The sequence below is a fragment of the Pipistrellus hanaki genome (genome assembly GCF_964339955.1).
Source record: "Pipistrellus hanaki genome assembly, chromosome: X".
NCBI classification, from domain to species: Eukaryota; Metazoa; Chordata; class Mammalia; order Chiroptera; family Vespertilionidae; genus Pipistrellus; species Pipistrellus hanaki.
The window spans coordinates 85,746,822-85,760,035 of NC_140524.1; the positions used below are offsets into that span (position 1 = coordinate 85,746,822).

Genomic DNA, 13,214 nt, shown 5'->3' on the forward strand with positions numbered 1-13,214 from the left:
ATTTCCCCTTTTATGGATTCTTGTCTTTGTGGGGAATTCCTACCACATGCTGTTCAAGGCCCACCACCCACAGAACTTCTCCTTCTGGGTGGAGGGGATCTTTCTCTCCCATTGTCCTTCACAAAACCTGTATTCACTTATTCTGTCACTACTCCAGGGTTCTGCTCTCTGGCAATATGAATGTGAATACACCTTTTAGCATGTGTGAATAGTATTTATATTTTAACCCGAAGCCCCAAAAGAATGAGAATGGTGTGAATTTTACTCCTATCTTAGGCTTGTGGTTAGAGCTTTAACTTGCACAAAAAAAAAAAAAAAAAAGATTTTTTTTTTCTTGCTTCTTTCTTAAATGTGCAAAAAAGAAAAAAAAAAAAAAAAAGAGGAAAGGTTCCTTTTACAAATTACTGAAGGGGAAAGACAGAAACTCTTCGACCTCCTGTTTCCCCTCATACAAGAGTCTAAAAATGAAAAGTTAAAGTGACTGCTGAATTTATTTTGTGCTGCAGTTATAACAGTACTCCTGGACGTGTTGGGTTTTCTTTAAGGAATTATACATGCACAACAGGCTACTTTACATTAGTATGACATTCCCAGTCTCCAAATCACTTTCATAGTCATTATGTCATGTGAACCAGCTGTGGCCTTATGCGGTATTACCCAAATTTTACAGATGAGTCAACAGAGCTCCAGAGGGGTTAAGTGGCTGGCCTCTGAGGGTTAAGTGCCCAGCTCTACAAGGCAGAATTGGTTTGGAGCTTGCCTTGCTTCCTTAATGCCTCTGCTGGGATATACAAGCTATACTTGCTGAAAATTAAGAAGCTGCTTTTGATTCTGGAAGATATTCATCTCCGAGGGGAGGGGAAAAAAAAAACCTGGTGTCTTCATTCAGTAGCATTTGAATATTAATTTTCCTTATCTGTTTCAACTTCGCATGACTTCCTTGTTCACTTAATTGACTGGTGATTCCTTTGTTTACTTTTTTCCAAATCTCAAGAACCCAGTCAGAAGTATTAAAAATGGCTACATTAGCATTTAACATTTTTTTTAATGAAATTCGAGTATTTCAGAAAGGGGTAATTTAGGCAAGCATGTAAGTAGAATTTTGCATTTTAATTTAAAAAAAAAACCTCAAAATGAAATGAACCTCTGACAGTAACAGATGACTACTTCTAAAAGCTCTGTGTTCCTATTTGATGTATGTTCAATATTTTCTTGTGCACAGTAAGTCCTACAACTTGTATCAAGAAAAGTGACAGGACTGAAACAATTAAAAAAGACAAAGCTGCTCTTTTTTAATCATATTCTCATACATAAAACTGGGTTGTGAATTATTTCCAGAGAAGCAATTGACAAAGTATAAGTAAATCACTCTACGAACTAAAACTGTCTTGCTTTTTTAAAAATGTGCAAACCAAACCTCTATCCTTGTCCAATGATGAATTTCCTTCAACAAATAAATATTTGCAAAGTATGAAATATGGACTTTGTGCACTTCCTAAGGCCAAAGCCTAGTGTTTAAACTAAAATTTAATATTTTTTCTCTCACCTCAAACACACTAAAGTAAGAACATAACTTAAAAATAACTATCCGTTGTAGCAGACTGCCCATTAATCATTGTTTAGATAATATTGACTTTGTGAGTTTTCAGGTACAAGAAAAACTGTAATTTCTAGATTGATCCGAAAAATCTGCCAATCGTTGTGGACCTGAAGAGAACAGTAAAATCTGGCAAAATAGAAATTTTGTAAGCGCTCTATAAATCCACCACGATTGACTTCCACATCCTCCCACTTTCCTGTGAAAATTCTTCAAGTGGTAAAAAGCTTGATTGGGTAGATCCAAGGGTTAATTTATTTGTGATCTGAGAAAAGACTGTGACTTCCCTTATTTATTTCTATTTTTTTAAACTGTGGTGTGTGGGAGGAAGGCAGAAAGTAGCCCCAGAATGAATTCGCTGATTGGGGTTTTCACCTGCTGTGAGTCTAATCGAATACAAAGCCTTTATTTGTAGCTGAAAAGGAAGGGAGATTATGCAGAGTGTCAGAATTTCTGCCTAGTTTTGAAATTCTTGTTATTTAGCACAATTGGGGAAAGGCAGACAAATATTTACAGCTTTGAGCTGTGGTTAAGGCGGACCAGGAATGCCTTTTTCATATCTGCTTGACCCACCTTAACCAGGTATCCATTTTTAGCAGGAGGTGGTTACGGGGTAGCGATATAGCTGGCAGGCTAATAGGTACTTGGAAATCTTTCCCGTGAAGCAACCACCGGCCTGTGAAGTTAATGAAGTGTGGCTTTATTTTAGGGAAGATGCTAAACTTCACGTCTTTTTAGATATTCGGGTTGCTATCGGTGGCTCTGTGAAACTTTGACAAATCTTATTGAAAGAAAACGGCAGGAGACTAAAGCTGAGTTTGACTTTATCTGGAACCTGTTTGGTGCAATCTTTGGTACAGATGGCAGCTGGCTCAGAGAGCTTTCCCCACTCTGGCTCACTCTGCTCCCTGCAGGGGAGGGGCCTGGAAAAATAGGCTTTTGTGTGCATTCGAAGTGCTCTGTGTCTGCATGTAGAGGCCTCTTCATTTACCAGTTAATACCAAGTGACTGGATAGTCTTCTGTCCAAAAGATGCCGGTTTCACATTGACCTAAAGGAATTGTTGTACAGATTAGAAGGAGTGCACCATTGTATTTGTCCTAACTAGCAATGACTCACCATCATTGTAAGCATTTGTGAGATGTCTGATCCACTATTCATGGCTACTACTTGTACTATGCACAGAGAAACGCGGAATCCTTATGCATTTACCGGATATCCAAAATGTTGAAATCTTACTCTAAAATATGCCTTATGCTCAATGGAAGCAATGTCTATATTCCAAATTTGTTTGTACAAAATGATGCTGGTTATGCCTAAGATTGGTAAGGGAACAAAAAGCAGTTCAGCCCTAACCGGTTTGGCTCAGTGGATGAAACCTCGACCTGCCCACTGAGGGGTCCCAGGTTCGATTCCAGTCAAGGGCATGTACCTCGGTTGTGGGTACATCCCCATTGGGGTTGTGCAGGAGGCAGCTGAATCAATGTTTCTCTCTCATCGATGTTTCTAGCTCTCTATCCCTCTCCCTTTCTCTCTGTAAAAAAAAAAAAATCCATAAAAATATATATTTTTTAAAAAAGCAGCTTAGAAAGAGACTCTTGGAGCTAGAAGGAAGCTGGACCCTCAGGGTTGGTGAAATCCCTCAGGGCTATCCAAGGCAAGTGGCCAGGTGCACCCCACCCCCTGTCTTTTTCCTTTACCTTTCTGCTTCTCATTTGATGCTGGTAAAATCAGACTAACGTTGAAACCAAAAGCAACCTGAAAAAGAAAACGATATGTTTGTGGAAGATTGGAGCAGCTTGGCCTCTGCCCTGGGCCCTTCCCACCCTCTATTAGAATGGCTCATCTAAACTCATGACCCGAAGTGCTGACATTTCAAATTGATAGCTCCAATTCTGACATCTTCCCTCTGAATCCGAGAGTTAGATGTCCAACTGCCTCTTGGACCCTTCACTTTTACATCACACTGCCACCTCAAACTCATCATTTCTCCCTGATCCTCTTCTGCCTAAACCTGCCCGCTCCCCCTGAAGTTCCTAGCTTGGTCCAGTCTTGGGAGTCACCCTAGAATAGTGATCCTCAACTTCAGCTGTGTATCAGAATCACCTGGTGAGGCTTAACAATCCCAGTGCTCAAGGCTAATTCATCAGAATCTCTGAGCGATGACACCAGGCATGTGAAGTTTTCAGTGCTCTCCAGGTGATTACAGTGGTGGTCAAGTTTGAGGATCATTGCCCTTAGTCTACCCTCTCTTACACTCTTATATCCAGTCAGTCAAAACTCCTGTAGTTTTGACCTTATTTTCTTATTTCTCCACTCTCTCTGCTATTGCCATCCTTCAGGTCCGCATCATACGGCAGTCACCTTGTATCTGGTCCCCTAATTCCAAGCTCTTCAGATACAGCTCCACACCATTGCCTGAGTGCTTTTTAAAAAAGATAAACCGGGCAGAGCCATGTATGCTTAAATTTCTTCTTTAAAAAGCTCCTCCCCCTTCCCTAGCCAGTTTGGGCTCAGTAGATAGAGCGTCTGCCTGAGGACTTAGGGGTCCTAGGTTTGATTCCCGGCAAGGACACATGCCTGGGTTGCAGGCTCAATCCCCAGTGTGGGGTGTGCAGGAGGCAGTCAATCAGTGATTCTCTCTCATCATAGCTCTGTCTCCCACTCCCTCCCTCTCTAATATATATATATATATATATATATATATATATATATATATATATATATATATATATATATAAGCTTCCCCAGCCCAGCTGGTGTGGCCCAGTAGTTGAGCATTGACCTATGAACCAGGAGGTCACAGCTTGATTACTGGTTAGGGCACATGCCTGAGTTTGGGGCTTGATCCCCTGTAGGAGGCATGCAAGAGTCAGCTGATCAATGATTCTCTCTCATCTATGTTTCTATCTCTCTCTCCCCCTCTGAAATCAATAAAAAATAAATAAAAATTGAAGAAAGCTCCCCCATAGTTTTCATGATACAGGTCAAACTCTGGATCATCTCTAGATCCTTCTCTATTTGTTTACTATATGCTTTGACATTCTCTCCCAAAGACCAGGCAGAGTATTGAAGCTCTAGGAAAGAAGCCACTTGTGGCCTCTTTACGTATACTCCTGCCATTATCACCATTCATAATTATTGACTTGCCTTTAGCCCCAACAGCCAGAAGCTCCTTTTGGGCCATAGAGGAGGCTTCTAGAAATATATGTCCAGTGAATGAACCTAGTCTTATTTTCAGCACCAATAGGTGCAGTTACCGTTCTCCTCCAGCAGTGGTCCACACTCAGCCTCCTGTGTAGTGCCTTCGAAGGTGGCTTTGCCGAGGGGGTCCCTATTTGATCAGGGTCCTGGGAAGAACAGATGGTACCTTCAAAAGCGGTGCTTGAAAATAGTATACCGGTAATGAAAAAAGGCTGTTTACAAAATCTGGTCAGGATCAGGGAAAAACAAGGTCAGGGAGAGGGAATGGTTCAAGGAACCTGGAGAATGCTATCACTGTAGAAATGACTACTCAGCAAGAGTTGTGGCTGTGGGTAAGGGAACTCAGCTTCCACCAGACTCAAGGCCAAAGAGAAGGAACTTAGAGAATAAATACCCCAATAGCTCTCTCCTCCTACTCTTTCATCTTCTGCTATAGGCCTTTCATCATTGCCTCCCATTGGCTGAAAGCAAAGGGAAGCCAAAAGGCAAGACAGCCTTATTGATGCCGTCCACAGAGGTCCAGCCTCCTGGGGCACAGAGAGAGAGAGTGGAGAAGGACAGAGAATAGAGCTGGAGTGGAGAAAGGAGGCACTCCAGCACTGTCCCTTAGGTCAGAGAGGTTCTCATTTTTCTAAAGTACCTACAATGGTTAAGTGGTTCAAAGACTATAGTTTGGGATATAGAAAAAGGCATGGGGTTGCCTTCCTAGACTTTATCCCATCTCATTCCTTCCTTACCCCTGTTTCTAGCAAATTCATTACCCTCTGCTCTCAGGTAGCAATGAGGTTGCTTATGAGCACACAAGAAAAATACAGCTCTTACCCCACAATAAAAGAAGTCATGTCTCTCCATGGTAGCATGGCAGAGTGGCTAAGTGCATGGGTCTTAAAGCCAGACTACCTAGTTCCAACCCTAGTTGGTACCATTCTAGCCATGGCACTGGGACAAGAGGCTCATGGTAGGTTCTGAAGGCAGAATTTCAACTTAAAATTTTTTCTGCTGGCGGAGCTCTCATACTCCTTTCATGCCTGTGTTCACATCAAAACAGTAAAATCTATTATTAAGAAGAAAGGCTAGTATAAACAACCAATTAATGTATTATCATATATGGCATCAATATATAGATGAAGATACATAAATTATGTTCTCTTCTTTTAAAAAATAGTTTTAATGTATTTCAGAGAGGAAGTGACTGAGAGAGAGAGAGAGAGAGAGAGAGAGAGAGAGAGAGAGGTAGAAACATCAATGATGAGAGAGAATTGTTGATTGGCTGCCTCCTGCATGCCCCCAATTGGGGATCGAGCCCACAACCTGGACATGTGCCCCTAACCAGAATTGAACCTGGGACTGTTCAGTCTGCAGACCGACACTCTATCTACTGAGCCAAACTAGCCAGGGCTATGTTCTCTTCTTAATGCCTTTCCCTAATAAGCAAAAATCATAATCTAACTGAAATTGATAACAGTTGCTGTGATGCCCATGTCATTTCTTAATAATACTTTCAGTATATAATTTCTAAAATAACATCAAGATTTGGGAACAAGTCTTCAAGTGCCTATAACCCTAATCTAAAAAAGATCTTAACGATGTATTTTTGAGGATTGCCATCTGTCAAATTTAAGAAAAATATGAATAGTGATTTCTTATTTTCCTTTTTTTTAACAAATTATTCCTAGTAGATTGCTAATTGGACCCTGAGAAAATAGATGAGCTCTTATATTTTAGAGAAACATATGAGAGTGCCTGGATCTTGAGAAGTTAATTTAAAAGTGTAAAACAATCAAACAAAATTAAAAATAAAACAACAAGAAAGGAAGAGAATGCAATTCTGACTCACCACACGAGTTGCAAACCTTTATTTGATTGATTTCTAATATTTAAAAATGCCCAGGCTGCGACATTTGTGTCTTTTCACTGAAATAAACATAACAGTACTTGAGTGATTTGCCACATTGACAATTGATTACATCACTGAACAGTTGCAAAGGCCACATCTTCCTCATCACAGAACACTTGTCCTCTTCCGATCAAAGAGAGAGGCAAACCTAGAATCCACTTAGACCAAGGGACTACCTGACCCAAAGCAAATGGAATCCTAGTGTGTTTCCCCCCCCACCCCCCCGCCTCTCCCCCACCCCCTCAAACTGGAATAGCAGCCACCTCCACAACTCACTGGCTCAAAATTGCTAAAAGACAACACTAACGAATGCCTCAGTCTACCAGGCAAAATGCCAGAAGAAGTGCTATATTTGCTTTAAAATAGCAATACCAATCATACCTACATGCACATGTCTTCAGTGATAACGTTTACATTTTCATTTGGTTTGTCAGAGTAGGGGAGAAACTTGGCACTTCCTCTGCCTTTTGTTCATGTGCTTTATTTTATTTTTTTCTCTTGTGCTGAGCTATCACAGACAGTAAAGATTGATGTCTAGGGTCCTTTCAGTTCTAACGTTCTACGGGAAAAAATCTTGAGCAAGAAAATAAAGGATATTCAAAAAGAAAAAGGAGAAGCATGTTTTGAACTCCAAACTGAAGTGGCATGAATCAGAGGAGAGAATGAAAAGGAAATGGTTGAAAGAAGATAAGAGGAGGCGGCCAACAAAATAAATGGGCGAAGAGGGACAATGAAACCGCTAAGGGAGTTTATCTTCAGATACTCTTTGGACTCTAATTGAAGATATGTGGAGGTCGAGAAAAAAAAATTCTTGTGGTAATGAAGGCTTTCTTCTCGTCGGAATATTTCCAAGTTTGAAATAATGTTGCATAGTTAATTTGGATCATCTTATTGCAAACTCTAAGATTAGAATTATTGGAATGCTCTAGGCCCTGTAACTTTTCCAATCACGTCTTCCATCAGAAATGGTTTCCTTTTAGGTTTCTCTAAAAGACTAAACCGTGCCACACCACTGGTGGTGGTGTTTTATTTCGATTCTGCACTAGCGATTCTCAAACTTAGTCGTGCTCTGTTTCTGATTCAGGAGGTCTGAGCTAGGGCCTGGGAGTTTTTGTTTCCAGGTTTTACTAATACCGCAGTTCCCAGGACTACCACTTTAGAGAACCAATGCTGTATCACATCCTATGTAATAAAAACCTAATATGCAAATCACCAAATGGTGGAAAGACCAGTTGCTATGATGTGCACTGACCACCAGGGGGCAGATACCCAATGTAGGAGCTGCCCCCAGTCCACAGGCCAAGCAAGATGGGTGCCAGTGGGACCCCCTATCCCCAATCACCCCACAGGTCGCCCCCAGATTGGCAGTGATCACCAGCCAGGCCTGGGAACCCTACCCATGTACGAATTCCGTGCATTGGGCCTCTGGTGTACACATAAAAAAACTTTTAAACAGCCCATTTAGCTCATGATGAGTGTAAACTAAATTTCAGGTCTTTACAGCCTCAGTACTTTAGAAAAATTTTAATATATTTTTATTGATTTCAGAGAGAAAGGGAGGAGAGATAGAAACATCACTGATGAGAGAGAATCATTGATCAGCTGCCTCCTGCATGCCCCACACTGGGGATTCAACCTGCAACCTGGGCATGTGCCCTGAGTGGAATCTAAGGTGACCTCCTGGTTCATGGGTCCATGCTCAGCCACGGAGCCACACCCGCCCTGGCCAGCCCCCCTACTTTAATCTTCAATTGGAGAGGAATCATGCTTGGGATTTTTATCGGTTGGTTCATTCTCTAAAAAGAAATTGAGCCCCTATGCTTCATGACCCGCGGTCAGATCATTTGCACCTAGGTAATTTATTTAGACAACAAGTAGTCTTGCGGGGAGGTCTTAAGGGAGTGCCAGCCGGGCGGTGTGTGGCTTCCAGGTTCCTGGGACGACCTTAAATCGCCTCCTCTGCCTCTCTTTTTCTTTTCTCTTTTTCTTTCCATCGGAAATCCCCGAGCGAGCGAGCGAGAGCAGGGTCTGCTGGAGTCCCGGTTCCCGGGTCTCCCGTGGGGGGCGGAGCCTGGCCCGGTCCCGCCCCGTCTACCCGCAGCGCCCCCTCCCGCCCGCCTGGTCGCCGCCCGCCCGCCCGGCAGCCCGCGCCCGCTCCTCCGCAGTGCTTTCAGCTGCGAGCCTGGGCGGCGGCGGCGCTGCACTTTCCGGGAGCCGGCGGCTCTGGAGAGCTCACCCCTCTGCTCGCCCTCCCCTGTCCGCGGAGCCCTTGCAGCCATGAGGGAACAGCTCAAGGGGTAAGTGCCTCGTGGCCCCCCTCGGATCCCCGCAGCCCGTGCACTTGTGGCACGAACAAGGGGGCGAGCCGAGGCGGCCGAAACTTGGGCAGGCGCGGCGGCAGGACCCCGGGCTCGGGGCGTCGGGGAAGCTCCCCCGCGGGTCCCAGGCGGCGCCGCTGCAGGTGCGCCCCCGAGGCTGTCCCTGGTGCGGGGCTCCCGGGGAGCCCCCTTCCCTGGGCTCCGGGACGGGCTCGGAGAGGGAAAAAAAAAAAAAAAAGCTGATTTCTTACCGTACCCAGAGGGGACAGCGCGTTCCCCACGTTCCCCACGCGGGGATTGGGGCCGCTGGAGCTTTCTGCTCCTTTCCGGGCTGCGTGGACGGGAGCCAGACAGGCTGTTCCCAAATCGCCCCTCGACCTCGCCAAGGGAAGGGGCGCACGCGGCTCTACCTCCCATGGCACAGCAAGTGCCAAAAGGTCAACTTTCTGCCTGATTTCTTCCGAGGATTCCAACTGACATTTCTCTTGCTGCAGTTCCCACTGTGTTTGTCTCCTGCCCAGGGACTACAGAAATCAGGAAAGAAAGAAAAAGCAATCCAAAGGTTAAAAGTCAGGGGTTTGACACCGAGGATCGAGGGCTTCATTTTATTTTATTATTTTTCTTTGCCCTCTGGGGTTGTGTGCAGTCATTTCGGAGTGTCCTTTCTCTCGCGTTTCTCCAGGTATCTTGAAGCAAAGTTTGGTATTCCCGACCCGATTGTAGCAATGAAAAGGGCAGGACCCTGTTTATCTCGATTAAATGTGAAGTTAAGTTTGAAGCTTACGTCAAAGAGGTTTAGTTGCCCGAGGGAGGCATAGTATTAATTATAAAATGCTTTAACCTGAAACAACCAATCTGTGTAAGCGGCGAACCGGTGTTTAAGTGAAATCTACATTCTTCCGTGGCCATAAGCTCTTCCTGGTCTCGCTGCTTCTATATTCCTGCCACCTCTCCCTGTCACCCCCCTCATCCCCCTTTTTCTTTTTGCTTAGATTTTTTTTTTAACATTTCCTTGTCCCAGACCCCCTCTTCGGAGGATACAGTTGTTCTTGGAGAAGCTGGAAGAGCAAAGGAAACACGATTTGATGAAAGGTCTCTGACCCTTGATCAGCATGGAATTGGTTTCAGTCATTGTTTGATCTTGGATTGGACACGACCCTGAAGTGCAATTGCTTTGGCCAAAGTTGAGGGTGGGTGGGAATTAAGCCCTGAAAAAGCAAATAGAACCGAGGACAAGTAACAGCTGGAACCGTCACCCTTGCCATCATCTTTGCCCTGGCTTGAGCCAAGCAGAATAACGTGCTAAATACCCCAGGGTAAAGAAATGGGGACTAGAATAGCATTTCTGATGCTTTGATTGACACCCATCTCTCTAAACCTCCTTTCCACAGTAGCGAACTTTTACATATATTTTCCCATTCCCACCCTGCCAGTATTCCAGCAATGCAAGCCAAGTTCAACATTCAAATGGAAATCCAAGGTTCCTCTAGAAAAAGAGTCAGACCCCCAGATTAAAGGGAAATGGTGTGTGTGTGTGTGTGTGTGTGTGTATGTGTGTATGTGTATCAATCAATGGCCTCCAGATTATATAGAAAGCCAAACTCTAATCCTCTGCAAATCGCGAGAGAACGCTACCTTTTTTCTATTGCTGCATAGCGATTAGTTTCTTCCCTGAAAAAGTAATGGGAAGCTATTTTTTTCTTTTAAAAAAGGCAACTGTTTGGAATATTTTTACTACCAAATAACAGTGGTGGCAGAAGAAATCTTATTTTAATTAGGCAACTGCCAGTTCTGGCAAGAGCAATAGAAATTTGTTACTTTTTGAATGTGTTTAATGTTTGTTTTTAAGAAAACTAAAAAAGCAATTTCAATAAGTCTGGTTATTCCAGCACTGACAGCAGGAACAGCTCTGAGGCGGTTATAATAACCTTGCACACTACTTGAAACTGAAGAAGGTGAGACAAAATTTAAATTGTATGGTAGGAAATTAGGTCAGACCTGGGCTCAGTAGGGTAATGCTTTTAATTTCTTATTATTGACAAGTAGGTATTGCCGGGGTCTATTGTCACATCCAGTGATTTTGTATTTTAATTTGCACCAGGTTCCCATCACCGCCTCAAGGAGAAGGGAAACGAGAGCTTATTATAGTTTGTACACATGAAAATAAGAGGGGACGTCAGAATTTGAAGGCTGTTCAGAGAGGCGTAGCTGATGCCAGACTTTGGAACCAGCAGGGCCAAAAAACCATAACATTTTTTAAACATGTAAAGTGTTTTAAGGATTATTTGTGCAGCCGGTCTCTGTGTTAATGTACACAGAATTTGGATCTGATATGCTGAACATCACTGTTCTCAGGAAGACTGAACAAAGATGTACCCACTAATGTATGAACAGATTTCAGAATTTCCTTTCTGTTTGGGCATGATGTATGGGGAGTGCATTTCCAATATGAAAAGTGAAGAGCAGAAAAGAGACAGCTACTAAAAATAGTACCACCCACCCTTCCACCGCCACCTCCCCAGCACAGCATATCTTTCTATAGTGTCTGTATATTTCAGGTAAACCTGAGCTGCTGCTCATGGAGTCACTGAGAATTCTCTAATGTTTGCCAAGATAGCCACAGAGTAATAAATAGAGCTGTAAAGTCTATATTGCTCACAGACAAAAAAAAATTGCTTTGTCCTGTAAGGTACAGTGTGGATAGGAGTTACGCAGATCTGTATTTAGCAATTCATCCTGTATTGAATTGTATTCCTCTTTCCAATCTATTGGGGGGGGGGGTGTTCAATAATGTCTCACGAGTGCTTAGACTTCACCACAGACTGAAAATAGCCACATCCAGGGAAGTGAATATTTTGTTCATCATATGGCTACCAAAAAATATCTGGTCATTTTGGCTATGTTGCCAACTGCTTTGGGCATTCAATGATTGGAAGATGGTTTTTATTTTTTCTAGTGTTGAGGCTTGGTCACACCCCTTTATTTATTTATTTTTCTTCCTTTCACTGTGCTCACTCCTTTTGCTTGACACTGGTTTGCAATTGAAGTGAAACTAAGGCTGCAAAGGTGAAATATAAATCTGTTTTTCTCATTACCTTGTATTGCTTAAAAAGAAAAGGTTTGTGTGTTGCAGGGGAAGAAGGTAAAAGAAGACTGGCTTTTGGATTTGTGTAAGGTCATTTATCTGGGTTATTCAAGCCCCTCAGAATCGCAGGTCCTTGGGAAAATGAGGACCTAGAAAGGAGTCGTACTTGGTAACACACAATCAGGGATAGGAGTCTGGCCTTAACGTTTCTTCCATCTCCCAGTAAAGGGAATTTCTGTTTAGTGAAGGACTGTTGGGTTAAAAAAATAATTTATAATTTTTTTTTCATAATGTAACCACTAGAATAAATTCCTTAAAGCTAGAAATGTAAGTATATCCATAGTTGTGAGGTATTTTTTTTGGAGGGAGGGAGCTGCGTAAAAGCCCTCATCCACTCTAAGTGGGGTTCTCCTCTCACTTGTACACATGTCTCCCTTTTCAGTTGGAATTGCATTTAGTATAAGGCATTTCTTGCTCGTGTCCTTCCGATTTGAAGTCCATTACGGATGGTGTCTCCTCAGAGTGGTTCTCTCTGTCTGGTTAGGTTTATCAGAACAGACAGACATTTTTCTGCCCATGCATTGAAGATGCTAGAGTCCTCCCACATGTCGAGGAGATGGATGCTACTAGTACTCAGCGTGTGTCACAAGGGCCTGGACATGTGCACACATGTACTTCCCCCCCCACTTCTCCTTCCTGGTGCTCACATATGCATGGAAATGCAGGGTGGTCTCCATAGCAAAGTAACCTTCCCTTGCTGGGCACTTGTGGGTGGAATTGGTACGCGATCACTTTCCAAGCTAAAAAAGACCCAAGAACAAGCAGCACTTTTTCCATGAAGCTGCAAGCTGCAGTGTCCTTGTGCTCTGAATATCAAGTACCAGTCCCACCACCCCTTGTCCAGATCTTGAACTCGCTTGGTCCTGGGGCTTCTTAACCCCCCTGAGGCATGGACTGCCACTTCTGCTCTTGCTCTTTTAAGACTTGGATGCCTATTCATTGCATGCCTTAATAAAGAATAGAGAAAAAAAAGACTTGGATGCCATTCTGGCACATTCCCTCGACTGGGAAGCCCCTGGACATCCTCCTCAAAAGCGAATTGCCTCTGCGAAAA

General features: G+C 43.4%; 1 protein-coding gene across 5 annotated transcripts in view; it reads left to right on the forward strand.

Annotated features, from left to right (window-relative positions):
* The window catches only part of DMD (dystrophin), a 2,141,216-nt gene that overhangs the window by 1,972,653 nt on the left and 155,349 nt on the right, over window positions 1-13,214 (forward strand). For 2 of the 5 annotated variants that reach the window (XM_084869364.1, XM_084869363.1), the window contains exon 1: window positions 8,829-8,994. The exons of the other annotated variants lie outside the window; for them this stretch is intronic. In XM_084869364.1, coding sequence (XP_084725490.1) covers window positions 8,975-8,994 — 20 coding nt within the window. In that variant the 5' untranslated portion in view covers window positions 8,829-8,974. Of the gene's footprint in view, window positions 1-8,828; window positions 8,995-13,214 lie in introns of those variants that run through there. 5 annotated transcript variants of the gene reach the window in all.